The sequence below is a fragment of the Mustela nigripes genome, chromosome 5, assembly GCF_022355385.1.
Source record: "Mustela nigripes isolate SB6536 chromosome 5, MUSNIG.SB6536, whole genome shotgun sequence".
NCBI lineage: Eukaryota > Metazoa > Chordata > Mammalia > Carnivora > Mustelidae > Mustela > Mustela nigripes.
The window spans coordinates 29,917,599-29,936,023 of NC_081561.1; the positions used below are offsets into that span (position 1 = coordinate 29,917,599).

At 34.6% G+C, this 18,425-nt stretch overlaps 1 protein-coding gene across 5 annotated transcripts in view; it reads right to left on the reverse strand.

The window, feature by feature from the left end:
* The window catches only part of LOC132017197 (butyrophilin subfamily 1 member A1-like), a 44,412-nt gene that overhangs the window by 8,223 nt on the left and 17,764 nt on the right, over positions 1–18,425 (reverse strand). For 2 of the 5 annotated variants that reach the window (XM_059398993.1, XM_059398996.1), the window contains 6 exons: positions 13,518–13,541; positions 12,752–12,772; positions 12,540–12,560; positions 11,487–11,507; positions 11,120–11,146; positions 10,481–10,507 (listed from right to left, as the gene is read on the reverse strand). In XM_059398993.1, the coding sequence (XP_059254976.1) occupies positions 10,481–10,507; positions 11,120–11,146; positions 11,487–11,507; positions 12,540–12,560; positions 12,752–12,772; positions 13,518–13,541 (141 nt within the window). Of the gene's footprint in view, positions 1–10,480; positions 10,508–11,119; positions 11,147–11,486; positions 11,508–12,539; positions 12,561–12,744; positions 12,773–13,517; positions 13,542–18,425 lie in introns of all 5 variants that reach the window. The other 3 variants (XM_059398997.1, XM_059398994.1, XM_059398995.1) reach the window with 3 other exon arrangements.

The following is an 18,425-nucleotide window of genomic DNA, read 5'->3' on the forward strand; positions in this document are numbered from 1 at the left end:
TTTTAAAAAATCTTTTTAAATTTTCATTGTTATGGTCATATTTTATCCCTTCACTCTATTTAACCTTATTTTTTGTATACATATAGTTTTTTTTTTTTCTTTAAAATGTTGGGATACAATTTCTTCTAATAGATCAAAATATACCCTAAATCTAACACATGGCTTTGTTCTAGTCTCCAGCCATATCACATTCTCTCTCTCTCTCTCTCGTTTTTTTCCCAATTAACTTAGCTTATCAATTTCTTTTTTAGAATCATCTTTTACTTTTCACCTTTACAGGCATATTACATCCCTTCATCATGTTTATCCTTATTTGGGAGGTAGTTTCTTCTAAGAGACAGAATACACCCCAAATCAAGTGGGTGCTGTGCTCTATTCACCGGTCTAATATATATTTTTATTTCTTATTTTTTTTTAATTTTTATTTTCCTCCCTTCCCCCCCTCCCCCGGTTTTGGGACTCTTCTAACTTGGTCAGTGTATATTTTTCTGGGATCTTTGCCACCCTTTTAGTATTTTATTCTCTTGCTCATATATTCTTATCTGTATTAAATGACAAAGTGGAAAAACTCACCAGCCATCCCCCCCAACAATAAAGAATAAGAGGCAATGCTGATGGCTAGGGACCTAATTAATATGGATATTGGTAATATGTCAGAACTAGAGTTCAGAAAGATGATTATCAAGGTGCAAGCTGGGCTCAAAAAAGGCATGGAACATATTAGAGAATCTCTTTCTGAAGAAATTTCTGAAGAAATTAAATCACTTTCTGGAGAAATAAAAGAACTACAATCTAACTTAGTTGAAATTTTAAAAAGCTATTAATGAGGTCCAATAAATAATGGAGGTTCTTACTGCTAGGATAAATGAGGCAGAAGAGAGAATTAGTGATATTGAAGACCAAATGATGGAGAATAAAGAAGCTGAACAAAAAAAAAGAGACAATTATTGTACAATGAGGGGAGAATTTGAGAGATAAGTGACATCATAAGGGAAAACAATATTAGAATAATTGGGATCTCAGAAGAAAAAAGAGAGAGGGGGGCAGAAGGTGTATTGGAGCAAATTATTGTAGAGAATTTTCCCAATATGGCAAAGGGAACAAGCATCAAAACCCAGGAGGCGCAGAGAACCCCCCCCTCAAAATCAATAAAAATAGGTAAACCCCATCATCTAATAGTAAAACTTACAATTCTTAGTGACAAAGAGAAAATCCTGAAAGCAGCTTGGGAACTCTGAAACATACACTGGTAGAAATATTAGATTGGCAGCAGACTTATCCACAGAGACCTTGCAGGCCAGAAAGAACTGGCATGATATATTCAGAGCACTAAATGAGAAAAATATGCAGACAGAATATTATATCCAGCTAGGCTATCATTGAAAATAGAAGTAGAGGGCGTCTGGGTGGCTCAGTGGATTAAGCCGCTGCCTTCGGCTCAGGTCATGATCTCAGGGTCCTGGGATCAAGTCCCGCATCGGGCTCTCTGCTTGGCAGGGAGCCTGCTTCCCTCTCTCTCTCTCTGCCTGCCTCTCTGTCTACTGTGATCTCTCTCTGTCAAATAAATAAATAAAATCTTTAAAAAAAAAAAAGAAAGAAAATAGAAGTAGAGATAAAAAGCTTCCAGGGAAAACAAAAACTAAAAGAATTTGAGAACACCAAATTAGTCCCACAGGGAATATTGAAAGAGTTCCTCTAAGCCAAGAGAGAGTCTAAAAGTAATAGAAGTGAAAGGAACAGAGACAATATGCAGTAACAGTCACCTTACAGGCAATACAGTGACACTAAATTAATATCTTTCAGTAGTTACCCTGAATGTAAATGGGCTAAATGCCCCAATCAAAAGACACAGGGTATCAGAATGGATACAAAAAAACAAGACCTATTGATATTCTGTCTACAAGAAACTCATTTTAGACCCAAAGGCACCTCCAGATTTACAGTGAAGGGGTAGAAAACAACTTACCATGCTAAAGGATATCAAAAGAAAGCTGGAGCAGCAATCCTTATATCAGACAAATAAAAGATGAGGAAGGACACTATATCATACTCAAAGGGTCTGTTCAACAAGAAGAGCTAGCAATTTTAAATATCTCTGCCCCTAACAAGGGAGCGGCCATTTATATAAACCAATTAATAACAAAATCAAAGAAACACATCAACACTAATACAATAATAGTAGGGGACTTTAACACCCCCCCTCACTGAAATGGACAGATCATACAAGCTAAAGATCAACAAGGAAATAAAGGCTTTAGATGATAACAGTGGACCAGATGGACATCACAGATGTATTCAGATCATTCTATCCCAAAGCAACAGAATACACATTCTTCTCTAGTGCACATGGAACATTCTCCAGAATAGATCACATCCTGGTTCACAAATCAGGTATCAACCAGTACCAAAAGATTGGGATTATTCCCTGCATATTTTCAGACCACAGTGCTCTGAAGCTAGAACTCAATTGCAAGAGGAAAGTTGGAAAGAACTCAAATACATGGAGGCTAAAGAGCATCCTACTAAAGAATGAATGGGTCAACCATGAAATTAAAAAATAATTTAAAAATCATGGAAACAAATGATAATGAAAACACAACTGTTCAAAATCTTTGGGACACAGCAAAGGTGGTCCTGAGAGGAAAGTATATACCAATAGAAGCCTTTCTCAAGAAACAAGTATGGTCTCAAGTACACAACCTAAACCTACACCTAAAGGAGCTGGAGAAAGAGCAGCAAAGAAAGCCTAAACCCAGCAGGAGAAGAGAAATCATAAATATCAGAGCATAAATCAATGAAATAAAAATCAAAAGAACAGTAGAACAAATCAATGAAACTAGGAGCAGTAGGTTCTTTGAAAGAATTAATAAGATTGATAAAATCCTGGCCAGACTTATAAAAAAAAAAAAAGAAGGAAATGACCAAAAATAAATAAATAAATAAATAAATAAATAAATAAATAAAATAATGAGTGGAAGAGGATTGATCATGACCAACACCAAAGAAAAAACAAACAATTATAAGAACATTTTATGAGCAACTATACGTCACATATTTGACAATGTGGAAGAAATAGACATATTCTTAGAATGATATAAACTACCAAAACTGAACCAGGAAGAAATAGAAAACCTGAACAGTCCCATAAACAGTATGGAGACTGAGGCAGTCATCAAAAATCTCCCAACTAATAAGAGCCCAGGGCCAGACAACTGCCCAGAAGAAGCAAATGTTTAAAGAAGAATTAATACCTATTCTCCTGAAACTGTTCCAAAAAATAGAAATGGAAGGAAAACGTCTAAACTCCTTTTATGAAGCTAGAATTACCTTGGTCCCAAAACCAAACAAAGACCCCCATCAAAAAGGAGAATTACAGACCAATATCCTTGATGAACACAGATGCAAAAATTCTCACCAAAATACTAGCCAATAGGATCCAATAGTACATTAAAAGGATTATTCACTACAACCAAGTGGGATTTATTTCTGGGCTGCAAGGTTGTTTCAACATCCACAAATCAATGTGATACAATACATTAATAAAAGAAAGAACAAGAACCATATGTATTCTTAGTAGATGGTGAAAAAGCATTAACAAAGTACAGTATCCTTTCATGATCAAAAGTCTTCAGGGGGGCCTGGGGGCTCAGTTGTTAAGTGTCTGCCTTCAGCTCAGTTCATGATCCCAGGGTCCTGGTATCAAGCCCCACATTGGGCTCCCTGCTTGGCAGGAAGCCTGCTTCTCCCTCTCTTACTCACCCTGCTTGTGTTCCCTCTCTCTCTCTGTGTCTCTCTAACAAATAAATAAAGTCTTTTAAAAACAAAACAAAACAAGGAAACAGTTAACAAAATCAAAAGACAACTGACAGAATGGGAGAAGATATTTGCAAACGACATATCAGATAAAGGACTAGTGTCCAGAATCTATAAAGAACTTAGCAAACTCAATACACAAAGAACAAATAATCCAATCAAGAAATGGGCAGAAGACATGAACAGACATTTCTGCAAAGAAGACATCCAGATGGCGAACAGACACATGAAAAAGTGCTCCATATCACTCGGCATCAGGGAAATACAAATCAAAACCACAATGAGATATCACCTCACACCAGTCAGAATGGCTAAAATCAACAAGTCAGGAAATGACAGATGCTGGCGAGGATGCGGAGAAAGGGGAACCCTCCTACACTGTTGGTGGGAATGCAAGCTGGTGCAGCCACTCTGGAAAACAGCATGGAGGTTCCTCAAAATGTTGAAAATAGAACTGCCCTATGACCCAGCAATTGCACTATTGGGTATTTACCCTAAAGATACAAATGTAGTGATCCAAAGGGACACATGCACCCGAATGTTTATAGCAGCAATGTCCACAATAGCCAAACTATGGAAAGAACCTAGATGTCCATCAACAGATGAATGGATCAAGAAGATGTGGTATATATACACAATGGAATACTATGCAGCCATCCAAAGAAATGAAATCTTGCCATTTGCAACAACATGGATGGAACTAGAGCGTATCATGCTTAGTGAAATAAGTCAAGCAGAGAAAGACAACTATCATATGATCTCCCTGATATGAGGAAGTGGTGATGCAACATGGAGGCTTAAGTGGGTAGAAGAAGAATAAATGAAACAAGATGGGATTGGGAGGGAGACAAACCATAAGTGACTCTTAATCTCACAAAACAAACTGAGGGTTGCCGGGGGCAGGGGGTTTGGGAGAAGGGGGTGGGATTATGGACATTGGGGAGGGTATGTGATTTGGTGAGTGCTGTGAAGTGTGTAAACCTGGTGATTCACAGACCTGTACCCCTGGGGATAAAAATATATGTTTATAAAAAATAAAAAATTAAAAAAAACAAAACAAAACAAAACAAAACAAAACAAAAAAACAAAAAACCTCTTCGAAGTGTAGGGATAGAGGGTACATACCTCAATATCATCAAAGCCATCTATGAAAAACCCAGAGCGAATATCATTCTCAATGGAGAAAAACAGAGCTTTTCCCCTAAGGTCAGGAACACGGCAGGCATGTCCACTATCACCAGTGCTATTCAACATAGTACTAAAAGTCTGAGCCTCGGCAATCCAACAACAAAAGGAAATAAAAGCCATCCGAATCAGCAAAGAAGTCAAACTCTCACTCTTTGCAGATGATATGATACTTTATGTGGATATCCCAAAAAACTCCACTCCAAAATTGCTAGAACTCATACAGAAAGTTGGTAAAGTGTCGGTGTATAAAATCAATGCACAGAAATCAGTTGCATTTCTATACACCAATGGCAAGACAGAAGAAAGAAAAATTAAGGAGCCAATCCCATTTATAATTGCACCCAAACCATAAGTTACCTAGGAATAAACCTAACCAAAGAGGCAAAAGATCTGTACTCAGAAAAATATAAAGTACTTGTGAAAGAAATTGAGGAAGACACACAAGATGGAAAAACTTTCCACACTCTTGGATTGGAAGAACAAATATTGTAAAAATGTCTATACTACTGAGAGCAAGCAATCCCTATGAAAATACCATCCCTTTTTTCCAAAGAAATGGGACAAATAATCCTAAAATTTGTATGGAACCAGAAAAGACCCTAAATAGCTAGAGGAATGTTGAAAAAAAAAAGCCAAAGTTAGTGGCATCACAATTCCAGACTACAAGCTTTATTAAAAAGCTGTCATCAGCAGGACAATATGGTACTAGCACAAAAAAAGACACATAGATCATTGGAACAGAATAGAGAGCCCTGAAATTGATCCCTAGCTCTATGGCCAACTAATCTTCGACAAAGCAGGAATGTCCAATAGAAAAAAGACAGTCTCTTCAACAAATGGTGTTGAGAAAATTGGACAGCCACATGCAGAAGAATGAAACTGGACGATTTCCTTACACCACACACAAAAATAGACTTCAAATGGATGAAAGACCTCACTGTGAGATAGGAATCCATCAAAATCCTTGAGGAGAACATAGTCAGCAACCTCTTCAACCTAGCCACAGCAACTTCTTCCTAGAAACATCACAAGAAGCAAGGAATCAAGGACAAAAATTAACTATTGGGACTTCATTAAGATCAAAAGCTTTTGCACAGCAAACAGTCCACAAAACCAAAAGACAACTGATAGAGTGGGAGAAGATATTTGCAAATGACATAATGGATAAAGGGCTAGTATCCAAAATCTATATAGATTTATCAAACTCAACACTGAAAGAACAAATAATCCAATCAAGAAGTGTGCAGAAGACATGAACAGACATTTCTACAAAGAAGACATCCAGATGGTGAACAGACACATAAAAAAGTGCTCCACATCACTCAGCATCAGGAAAATACAAATCAAAACCACAATGAGATATCACTGCACACCAGTCAGAATGGTTAAAATTAACAAGTCTTGAAATGACAGATGTTAGTAAGGATGCAGAGAAAGGGTAACCCTCCTACACTGTTGGTGGGAATGCAAGTGGTGCAGCCACTCCACAACATGAAGATTCCTCAAAAAGTTGAAAATAGAGCTACCCTAAGACTCAGCAATCACACTACTGGTTATTTACCCTAAAAGTACATAGTGATCCAGAGGGGCATATGCACCCAAATGTTTATAACACCAATGTCCACAATAGCCAAACTATGGAAAGAACCGAGATGTCCACCTAATGGATATAGAAGAAGTGGTGTGTACACACACACACACACAGAGAGAGAGAAAGAGAGAGAGAAATACTATGCAGCCATAAAAAATGAAACCTTGCCATTTGCAATGATGTGGATGGAACCAGAGGGTATTATTCTGAATGAAGTAAGTCAATCAGAGAAAGACAATTATCATATGAACTCTCTGATATGAGGAACTTGAGAGGCAGAGTGGAGGCTTGGGTGTAGGGAAGGAAAAAATTGAAAGAAGATGGGATCAGGAGGAAGACAAACCATAAGAGACTCTTACTCTCCAAACAAACTGAGGGTTTCTGGGGATTGGGGAGGTAGGGAGAGTGTGGTTGGGTTATGGACATTGGGGAAGGTATGTAGTATGGTGAGTGCTGTGAAATATGTAAGCCTGATGATTCACAGACCTGTACCTTGGGGCAAATAATACATTATATGTTAATCAAAATAATTTTTGAAAAGAAAATGAAAGGACAATACAAAAACTAGAAAAAAATTATGTTCAAAAAATTTATCTGATAAAATATTTGTATCCAAATTAAAAAGATTTCTTAAAAGTCAAAAATGGAGTGACAAATATTTCAATTGAAAAATGGCAAAATAGGGTGCCTGGGTGGCATAATTACTTAAGCCTCTGCTTATGTCATGATCCCAGGGTCCTAAGATGGAGCCCCTTGTCAGGATTCCTGCTCAGTGGAGAATGTGTTTTTTCCTCTACTCTGCCCTGCTCATGCACACTTGCTCACTCTCTCTCATTTGCTCTCTCTTTCAAATAAATAAATAAATTCTATTTACAAAATAAAAATTAAATTTAAAATGGCAAAATAATAAATAGATATTTCATCAAGGAAGGAATACAAAGGCTATAAACCACATCAAATAATATTCAACATCATTTTACATTAGAGAAAGTCAAACCAATACCACAAAAAGATACACTTCACATCCACTAAGAAGACCATAATGAGAATTACAGATAATAATAAATGCGGTAATGTATTGTTGTCTAAAATGTAAAATGGTACAGACACTTTGGTTAACAGTTTTACAATTTCATTTCATGTTAAACATAAATTTATCATATGATTTAGAATTCCCACTCCTAATTTATAACCAAGAAAAAGTAAAACATATTTTTGACCAAAGATGTGTATGTGAATGTTCCTAGCAGAATTGTTCATAAAGCTTCAAATGTGGAAACTGGTGCATTCACTCTGGAAAACAGTCTGGAGTTTCCTCAAAAAGTTAAAAATAGAACTACCCTATGATCCAGCAATTTTGCTACTAAATATTAAAAAAAATATATTGGTTTGAAGGGACACATGCATACCGATGTTTATAGCAGCATTATTTACAATAGCTTAATTATGGAAAGAGTCCATATGTTCATTGACTGTTGAATGGGTAAAGAAATTGTGGGGTGTGTGTGTGTGTATATGTGTATATATATACACACAAAAATGTATACATATATACACATACATATATGTATGTATATATATATATAAATGTATACATATATGTATGATATATGTATACATATACATATATATGTATACAAAATGTCATACATATTTGTATATACAAAAATGTATACATATATACACATTATATATACATACATATATGTATATATGCATACATTTTTGTATATATGAATATATAAATATACATACACACATATATATAATGAAATATTACTCAACCATAAGAAAGAATAAAATCTTATCATTTTATAACAACATGGATGGAGCTAGAGTGTCAGTGAGGTCAGTCAGTCAGAGAAAGACAAATACCAGAACTCTCTCATATGTGGAATTTAAGAAATGAAAGAGATGAACATAGGGTAATAAAAAAGAGAGAAAGAGAAACCATAAAACAGGCTCTTAATGACAAAGAACAAACAGGATTTCTGGAGGGGAGGTGGGTTCAGGGAAAGGGCTAAATGTGTGATCGGTGATAAGGAGGGCAATTGCTGTGGTGAGGCTGGGGTGTTATATGTGAATAAATCACTAAATTCTATTTCTGAAACTAATATTACACTATGTGTTTACTAAGTAGAATATAAATTAAAACTTAAAACTATAAAATAAAGTGGAAGTATTCTAAAAACCTATTATCTAGGGTATAAATAAGCATAATGTGGCATATCCTTACAATGGAATACTATCTGGCAATATAAAAGAACAAAGTACTAAAACATGCTAAAAGGAGAGTCTCAAAAACATGTTAAATGGAAAAAAAAAAAAAAGAAAAACCATTTATTACATGATCCCAATCATACATGTCCAAAAGGCAAAGCTATAAGAGAGAGTAAGTAGACTAGGGATTGCCTGAGCCTGGGAAAGGACTGGCAGAAAATGGAAACAAAAGATCTTTCCAGGTGATAGAAATCTTCTAAAACTGGATCTGATGATTGTTGCCCAACTGTGTAAATGTATTAACAAATCGTTGAATTGATTTTCAAAACATGAGTGAACACGTAATTAGATGTATGGTATATATATTATATCCAATAACATTTTCTCAAAAAAAATGAGCTTAAAGTAAAGCATACTGTAAGCATGAAAGATGCAAAGCATATTTTGAAATAAATTTGCACGAGCCAGAAGAGTGCTTTGCCACTATGCACTTGAAGTGGGGGATAGCCAAGGGCTATTGAGGAAAACTGGAAGCAAGTTATCTCAAGAGCAGAACAAGGATCTACATAATCAGGAAAACACTTCCACCCTCAGAATAGGGGGCCTTCACAGAATCCCTGGTGGAAATTCTTACTGCTGTTGGTAAATGATGATTATAGTGCTTTCTCCTTCCTTATTCCAAACATAAATTGTTATCCATGTTTTATTGCATTGTCTAAGTATGGAATAAAGGGTACAGACAACTCCTGTCTATGAGTACACAGATTTCAATATCCAGAAGAGTTACATCTACTGACAGAAGACAAATGGGCATCTCCTAGAGATCTTGGCCTTAGAGTTAGTTGCAATGACTCCATGGACCCTTGGTTTCTCTTTTTGAAAAAGACCAAGTTAGATAGATACAGGAAAAGAAGCATTAGGTTGATCTTTGGTTACCTGAAAGTCAGCTTTTTGTAGAGATGGCAAAACTCTAACAATACTCATTGCTTTTCTGTTTTCTGGGAAAACAGCTAAACCACCTTTCCCAGCTCCTTTTATGCCTAGGTGAAACCACATGACAGAAATGGCCTATGTAGGTGTACACCTCTCAACCTCTGCCACAAAACACTATAGATTTTGGTGATCTTCACATTTCTTTTTCTCAAAAAATTGTGACTGTCTTTGAAGGACATCTAGAATATTGGAAAGTTACACAATGAAAGAGTCTAGGTCTAAGTCTTTGCTTAGAGGGCATCTTCCAAGTAGATCTTCTTAACCAGGTAGGTATTTGTATGACACATTAAAGATACACTCTAGCTTGATAAACTGTTTCATGTTTTGATGTTTATTTGAAAGAGTAGCTAGGATTAATTCACAAAAATATAAAACTTCCTTTAATTGTGATAAAGGAAAAAGTAAATTTATTAAATTGACAAGATACTATTTTTATTTCTTAGTATCTTCTTTAGTTAACTTGTAAGTGTCCCACGAGACACAGGCTGGAAAAAGATGGAAAGAAAAGTAATTTATATTTCTTGGTAAGTTTTCTATGGAACATAAGTTATGTATAATACTTTTTTTTCCCTCTGTCATGTGGTAGTTGGTAGCATGGAATCTTGCAGAATTGGGGAGCTTAGCTACATATCTTAGATGCAGGGAAAATGATCATGGTTAGGATAATGTACTCACCAGGGTACAATGATGCGTTCTGCCAGTCTGCAGGTGAACAAAATGATGAGATATTATTACTCTCTCCTGGTCCTTCTTATATCTTTTCCTCTCCTTATCACTGACATTCTCTAAGCATTCAGTGACATATTTATCTGTCTGTTGCTTTTCTTCCTCACAAGCATGTGACCATTCCATTCTTAAACTAGAAAATGGTTGAGTTGTGTATGTGTGTGGAAAAATATAAAGTTAGAAAAAAAGGCAAACTAAAAACAATAAAAAGAAGAAAGGAAATAAGGGAGATAGAAAATGAAGAAGTAATGATATGAAGGTGAGTAGTTTGAGATAAAGATAGATAAGAAGGATGGGAAAATGGAAGGTAAGAAGAGAGGTGAAGGAAGAAGAAAAGGAAGGAATTAGGAACAACAGAGTGAAGGAATAAAGAATTGAGAAAGTGAGATGAAGTGAAAGGGATATTCCAAATTAGGGAAAAATAAGTTAACTAACTACAGATTCTCTTTCATTTATGCTCCTACACAGTGAATACAGGCAATGGTATAATATGCCTGACTCTCTGGGAACAGAGTTTAGAGCTGAGTTAGGAGTCTTATTATTTATGGAATTTAAGAACTGCCATGAAAGAACTTCTGGGCTACTTACCATTCCTAAATTGGGCTCTTCTCTGATCTGAAAGGAAAAGTACACAGAAGACTGAGACTCTTGAGGAGGTAAAAATGCAAATAAAGACATGCATTCTTTGATAATCTAATTATCACTATAATATTAGTCAATCCATTGCTCCTTATAAATTATTTCTTACAGATATAATAAAGATGACGCACATGATTTTTAGGACTTAATCAAGGTAAACAGGTAAATCATTCCTAGCATGATAACTACAATATAGAGAGGCTATAGGAAAATTAAAAGACACTCAAAATTAAAGAGGTAGAGAAACAGGATAAAGTGAAGCATGGGATTTCCACAATATATCTTGCAAATATTTCAACTATTGGAATACAATTACCAATTTCCTTTTGCAATTCTCCTGAAATACAAAAGTGAAAACACTATTTTAATATCACAGAGAAAAGAAAAATTAAAGTTTCTTAAATGAATAACATGTGAAATAAGTTACTTTAATTAAAGTTTTTTTAAAAAGCCCTCACTCCTTTAGAACACTTACCAGAAATAAAAAATACAAAAATATATCACATGCTTACATGGATAAATTATTTTACATTTGAAATTCAAGAGAAAATTCACCAAGTCCGCAGTGATACATTGTTTTTGAAGTCGTTTAGAATGCTGATACTAATAAATATCATCACCTGCAATGTGATACTATCCATCATCTGTGCGGTAACAGCTACAATTTATTCAATGCATTCACTGAGATAGGTATTATTTAATGGTTTTATATAATTACCCAATTGAATGCTAGCAAAATAATGGGGAAGTAGTATTCCTCTGTTTACAGAATAAAGGTCTGAGAATCAAACGGGTGAACAACATTGTGAAGTTTCTGTTGGCAAATGAACAGATCAAAGATTTAAATCTAAGTAAGTTAAACTGCAAATTAAAGACTCAATCACTACGCCATAATCCTCCACTTTTAGTCCAGCCAGCTGATGCTTCAGTCAAAAGGTAGAGTAGTAGTGTTTGTTCTGTATAAGGAACAACCTATTGCACATTTCTTTGATAAAATAGTGTCATAGTTAGAAGAGTTTCAGTTTTGCTTAGAATCAGGTTGTAGGCACAGCAAGCATGGTGAGAGCTCTTTCAAATATATTGTCAGATTATATTTGACTTATTTCAGAGCCACTAGAAGAAGTTATTGCTAATGTCATGGAGACAGCTGAAAAATAATACATTAAATTAAGACATGGGTGAATGAGAGAAGTGAGTTAACTAATGGGAGAATAAGAAAGAAATAAACAGGAAGGGAAATAGTAATATAATAAACACGAATGAAAATCATGAAAAATTATACAGAGAAAGTAGGGGGAATAGAAAAGGAAAAAGCAGCAAAAATCCATATAGGAAGATCGTATCTTGAAAATAAGTTATTAAATTTTACCATTTTTTTCCCTGAGTTCACCTAAAAACAAAACAGAGCAATATGAAAACCACTATGACATAGACAAAAGGAATATCATATTTTGTAAATAGTCATTAAATTTTAACATTTTCTTTTCTAGGTTCATCTGAAAATAAAACAGAGTAATATGAAAATTACTATGACATAGACAATAGGAATATCATATTTTGTAAATAGTCATTACATTTTACCATTTTCTTTCCTAGGTTCACCTGAAAATAAAACAGAGTAATATGAAAATCACTATGACACACATAATAGAAATATATTTTGTAAATATTTGTTAGATTTTTATCATTTGCTTTCCTAGGTTCACTTGAAAAATTAAAAGAAAGTCGTATAAGAATCATTATGAAACAAACAAAATGAACAAAAACCTTTTCTCCTGTTGTGTATAGAGTAGGTTAGCCACTTCAGAGAAAAAAAAAGATTACATTTATTTTATAGGTGTTTTACTGAAAAACTTATGGGTTTCCACATTGTTTTATGTGAAATGGCAAAGCAGAAAAATAATTTTAAATTTCTTGTGACTGAACTTAACATCTCCCAAAATAATTTCCTGAAGTCTTCTATAGGCATGATATCATTGTCATAATAATCATCACCATCACCATCATCATCACTATCATTGTCACCATCATACCCAACATCCCCACTGACATTCATTAACTGCTTTCTCTGCATTAAGCTCTGTGATACATGTTTCACAAGCAGCATCACATTTGATCACCGAAAGTGCTTCAGATATCATGATGCTTATGCAAAAGAGTAAACTGAAGTTAGAGCAACAGAAGTGATCTGCAAATAAAGTAACGGAAGGTCAAATCAATTCATTTACTAGGGGAAAATGTCCTTGGTTCAACACAATGCCAAGATGCCCAGGGCTGCTCTCATACAGTCAAGAGCTGACAATATTTAATTGCATGATTTGTACTTATGTGAAGGTAAAATGGCTACCTTGCTCTTCTTTCTTCCTTTTCTCTGAAAAAGAGATTAGACAAAAATTTAGACAGTTTAGAAAAAAAAAAAACAAACAGGAAAGTTTTATTACATATTAAACTGAAACAAATTGCAAGTGAAACAATAGAGTTACCAGTAGATTGGTGTACAAGGAAGAAAGTTTTATTTGGTATAATGTCAAGATACCAAACACCTTTTCTTCTTACTGTCTGAAACTGAGTTTGTTGCAATGATATCCTTTTAAGTGATTTAAGATTTGAAACTCATCATCTTTTATTTTTCTCTGAAAATCAAATGAGATTTTTTTAATATAATTTTTTATTTTTTATAAACATATATTTTTATCCCCAGGGGTACAGGTCTGTGAATCACCAGGCTTACACACTTCACAGCACTCACCATAGCACATACCCTCCCCAATGTCCATATCAAATGAGAAATATTGATTAAAATAATTGAAGTAATTCATAAATAAAAGTACAGAGGATCAAATATCAGTTCTTTTAGGGGCAAACTATTATTACAAAATGCCAAAGTACCAAAAGCATTGCTTTTCTATAATCCAGGGTTTCCTTTAGTAATACATTTTCTGTTCTGGTGGAGATAAATTTCCCTTTAACTTCCTCCCTTTCTCTGAATAAATTCATTAAGCTTATTTATTTCAAATAATTGATACAGCATAAAAATGAATTCAAGAGGGCAAAATTTATTCGATCATTAATTAAATTGCTTGTGGATGAAGAGAAAACACCTTTTCACATCTTCAAAACAAATAGAAGAAATTTTTGATTTTCAGAATTTACAATCTCTTATTTCTATCCACATGTTTTTCCCTTCTTCTCATTTGCTCCTTCTGTTATTTCCCTTATGTTCAGAAGTTTCTTTAGGATTTCGTATGAGACAAATCTGGTAACTACTTTTGGTCTTGTCTTTGTTTTCTTGACTTTTTTTTCTTCCACGCATTAAAGATTTTCTTTTGTCTTTTTGCTGAAGTCTCTTTTCACTGAATATATAGACTAGTGGGTTGACAGTTTTTTCTTTCAGTATTTTAATGACTTTGCTTTATTTTACTCTTGCTTCTATGATTTTCGGTGTGAAGTCACCTGGTTTCGAATCATTTGCCCTTTCTCGTTTTACTTTAGATAAGTTCAAGAGTTATTTCTTTAATTTGGCTTTCAAAAATTATGATCAAAATAATTCTAGGCATGTCGGTATTCTTTAAGTTTATTCTGCTTATACTTTGCCAAGCATTTTGCATCTTTAAGTTTACATTTTTTACCAAGTGTGAGAGAATTTTGACAGTCTTCTTCAAAGAGATTATATGCTCCAATCTTTCTCCTCTCTTCCTGGGAATTTCTTTATTAATGTGCAAAAACTTTTTTTTAATATTTCCAAATATCTTTATGCAGAAAACTTACACACACTGTAAATATTTCCACTTTTCCTTTTTAAATTAATTTTTTCTACTTTAATGCTAATATAATTAACACGCAGTTATATTGGTGTCAGGTGTCTAATATAGTGACTCAATGATTCTACAAGCTACTCAGTGCTAAACATGGTTAAGTGTATTCTTAATCCCCATCACCTGTTTCACCTATTCCCCCACTCACCTCCTTTCTGGTAACTCTTGATTTGTTCTCTATAGTTAAGAGTCCATTTTTTTGAGTTGTATTTCTTTTACTTTGTTCATTAGTTTTGTTTCTTAAATTCCACATATGACTGAAATCTTACGGTATTTTTCTTTCTTTGTCTTATTTCATTTAGTATTATACTCTCTAGCTCCATCCATATTGTTGCAAATGTCAAGATTTCATTCCTTTTTATGGCTGAATAATATTCTATTTTGTATATATTCTTTTTCTTCTTTATCCATTCATCTATCCATGGAGACTTGGGCTGCTTCCATAATTTGTCTGTTGTAGATAATACTGCAAGAAATATAGGCTATGCTTATATCCATTTGAATTAGTGGTTTTGGATTCTTAGGGGTAAATAGCCAGTAGGACAATTGTTGGGTCATAATATAGTTCCAGTTTTAACTTTTGAGGAATCTCCATACTGTTTTCCAGAGTGGCTGCACCAGTTTGCATTCCCACCAATAGTGAGTGAGGGTTCCCTTTTCTCTACATCCTCATCAAGACTTGTTTTTTCCTGTATTTTTGATTTTGGAAATTCCATTTTCTGGTCTTTTTCCTTATTATCTACATTTTCTTATTGTGCTAATGCAGTAGTATTTAAATTTCAGATGTATCTTTCAATTCTAAAATTTTGATTTGACTATTTTTTCCTAGTTTCTATTTGTCTTCTGTGAATTTTCATTCTTTTTATTTCTAGTCTCTTTTATTTTACCTGATGAAGCACAGGAATCATAGTTTCCCCCTCTTTTTAATGTTTTTTATATATAGCCCTATATATCCTTTACCCAGATCCCCTAATGAAAGAAAACATCTCATATAACTGTAGTAAAATATCAAAGCCAAGAAACTGACATGGTTATAATTCTGTTAATTATACAACATACCTCATTCGGGTTTCACCATTTTTGCATGCATTGATGTGCACGTGCACGTGTGTGTTGATACATTTTCTCCCATCTATAGACTCAAGAAACCACAATCAAAATATAAAACTGGTCCACAACCACAATATCTTAGGCAATCTCTTTATATTCTCATTCTCCACCCCTGTTCTTCCTTTGTCTCCGGCAGCCACTAGTCTATACTCCATCTCTATAGTTTTGTCAGTTTTCACATGTCATACAAATGGAATCATACAGTACACAATCTTTTGAGATATACATTTTTCCCACTAAGCACAGTGCTATTGAAGCCCACCACTTTCGTTGTATGAATCAATACTCTGCTGCATTTTATTGCTGAATAGTATTCCAGTATACTCATTTATTATAGTTTATTTAACTCTGCATTCACTGAAGAGTATTTGTTTTGTTTCCAGTTTTTTGCTAATATAAGTAAAATTGTTCTGCATTGAAGATTCCATATGAACATAAGGTTTTATTTCTATATTCTTTAGAATGAATGCCTAAGTGTATGATTGTTGATTTATACAGCAAGTGCATATTCATTTTTTAATTTTTTAAATTGTGTTATGTTAATCACCATACACTGCATCATTAGTTTCTGATGTTGTGTTCCAAGGTTCATTGTTTATGTATAACACCCGATGCTCCAGACAATATGTGCCCTCCTTAATACCCACCACCAGACTCACCATATTCATTTTTACAAGAAAATGCCATATTACTGAATAGAAGGGCTGTACTGTTTTTATATTCTTACCAGCAATGTTAGAAGTCAAGTTTCCTCATGTTCTCAACACTACTGGGATATTCTGTCTGTTTAATTTTTAATTTTAGTCATTTTAAAAGATGTGTAGTGATACCTCATTGAGGGTTTCTTTAGGTTTCTCCCATTTGTGGACATTTCAGTATCTTGAATCTGTAGAGTTTTGCATTTTACCATTATCTCATCTATATGTATATTTTTTTTTTAGCTCCATACTCTTTGTAATTTCTCTGAGGACTCTGATAACAAAAACGATGGATTATTTTTATATCGTCTATGCATTCCAGGTCTCTGTTTCTTCTTGTGTCTATTTTCTCACTTATTTCCTGATTAGGTAATTTCTATTGATTTATCTTCATGTTTAGTTTCTTTCTTCTGTCATCTTCAATTTAGCATGCATTGAGATCATCAAGTAACTTTTCTACTTCCGTTATAATAATTTCTGGTTCTGTATTTTTCCTTTGGTTATTTGTAAAATCTATTTATCTCCTAAAATTTTCCATTGTTCTTAGTTTCAGCAGTTTCTGCAATTGCTCATTGAATCTTTTTTATCATTGCAGCTTTACCATCCATGCCAGATACTTCCAACAGTTGTGTCATCTCAATGTTGGTTTCTGACAATTATCCACTGTCATTCAGTGGTGATTGTCTTTGATCTTGACATGATGAGTGAATTTTTTATTTTATTCTGGACACATTGGATATTCTCACACATGTGAGACCATAGATCTTATCTATTCTTCTATATTAGCCAACAGTCATTGGTTTTAAATATAGCAAGTGTTTCCAGGGTGGGAGTGTATATAAATTCCCTATTGGTCACTGGTAGAAATGGAATGCTGACTATTACTGCCACATTGGCTACTAGCAGAAGTCTAATTTAGCTTGCCCCTCTGCCTCAGTGATAACTTTCCTGAAGAAAGCAGAACATGGTCTCATATCTCCTCACATCTCCTCCTCACTCTGTATAGGGAGAAAGCTTAGCTAAAACACACAGATGCCTGGGTGGAATGAAAACAGAATGCCACCTAACACAGCCTTGCACTGCCTCCTTTCGCCTCATTCTGCCAGCTAGAAGTGGAAGCTTAGTTATTCTCTAAGACTGAAACTATTGGGAGGTTGGGGAAAACTGTTGTTACTTGTCCTAGAGTAAGGCAGGTGTTATCCTAAAGCTCTTCTGTTCTGGTAGGCCATAGTTTCCCTCATAGTTTTTCTAAACAAATTCAGCTAAGCTGTAGTATATGAGATCAACATACAAATGGCTTTATCCTATATACAAGCAATGAACTTTCCAAAAATGAGACTAACAAAACAATTCCATTAACAATAGTTCATAAAAGAATAAAAAGTTAGGAATAGGGGGGAGGAGTCAAGATGGCGGAGAAGTAGCAAGCTGAGACTGCTTCAGCTAGCCGGAGATCAGCTAGATAGCTTATCTAAAGATTGCAAACACCTGAAAACCCATCGGCAGATCGAAGAGAAGAACAGCAATTCTGGAAACAGAAAAACAACCACTTTCTGAAAGGTAGGACCGGCGGAGAAGTGAATCCAAAGCGACGGGAAGATAGACCCCGGGGGGAGGGGCCGGCTCCCGGCA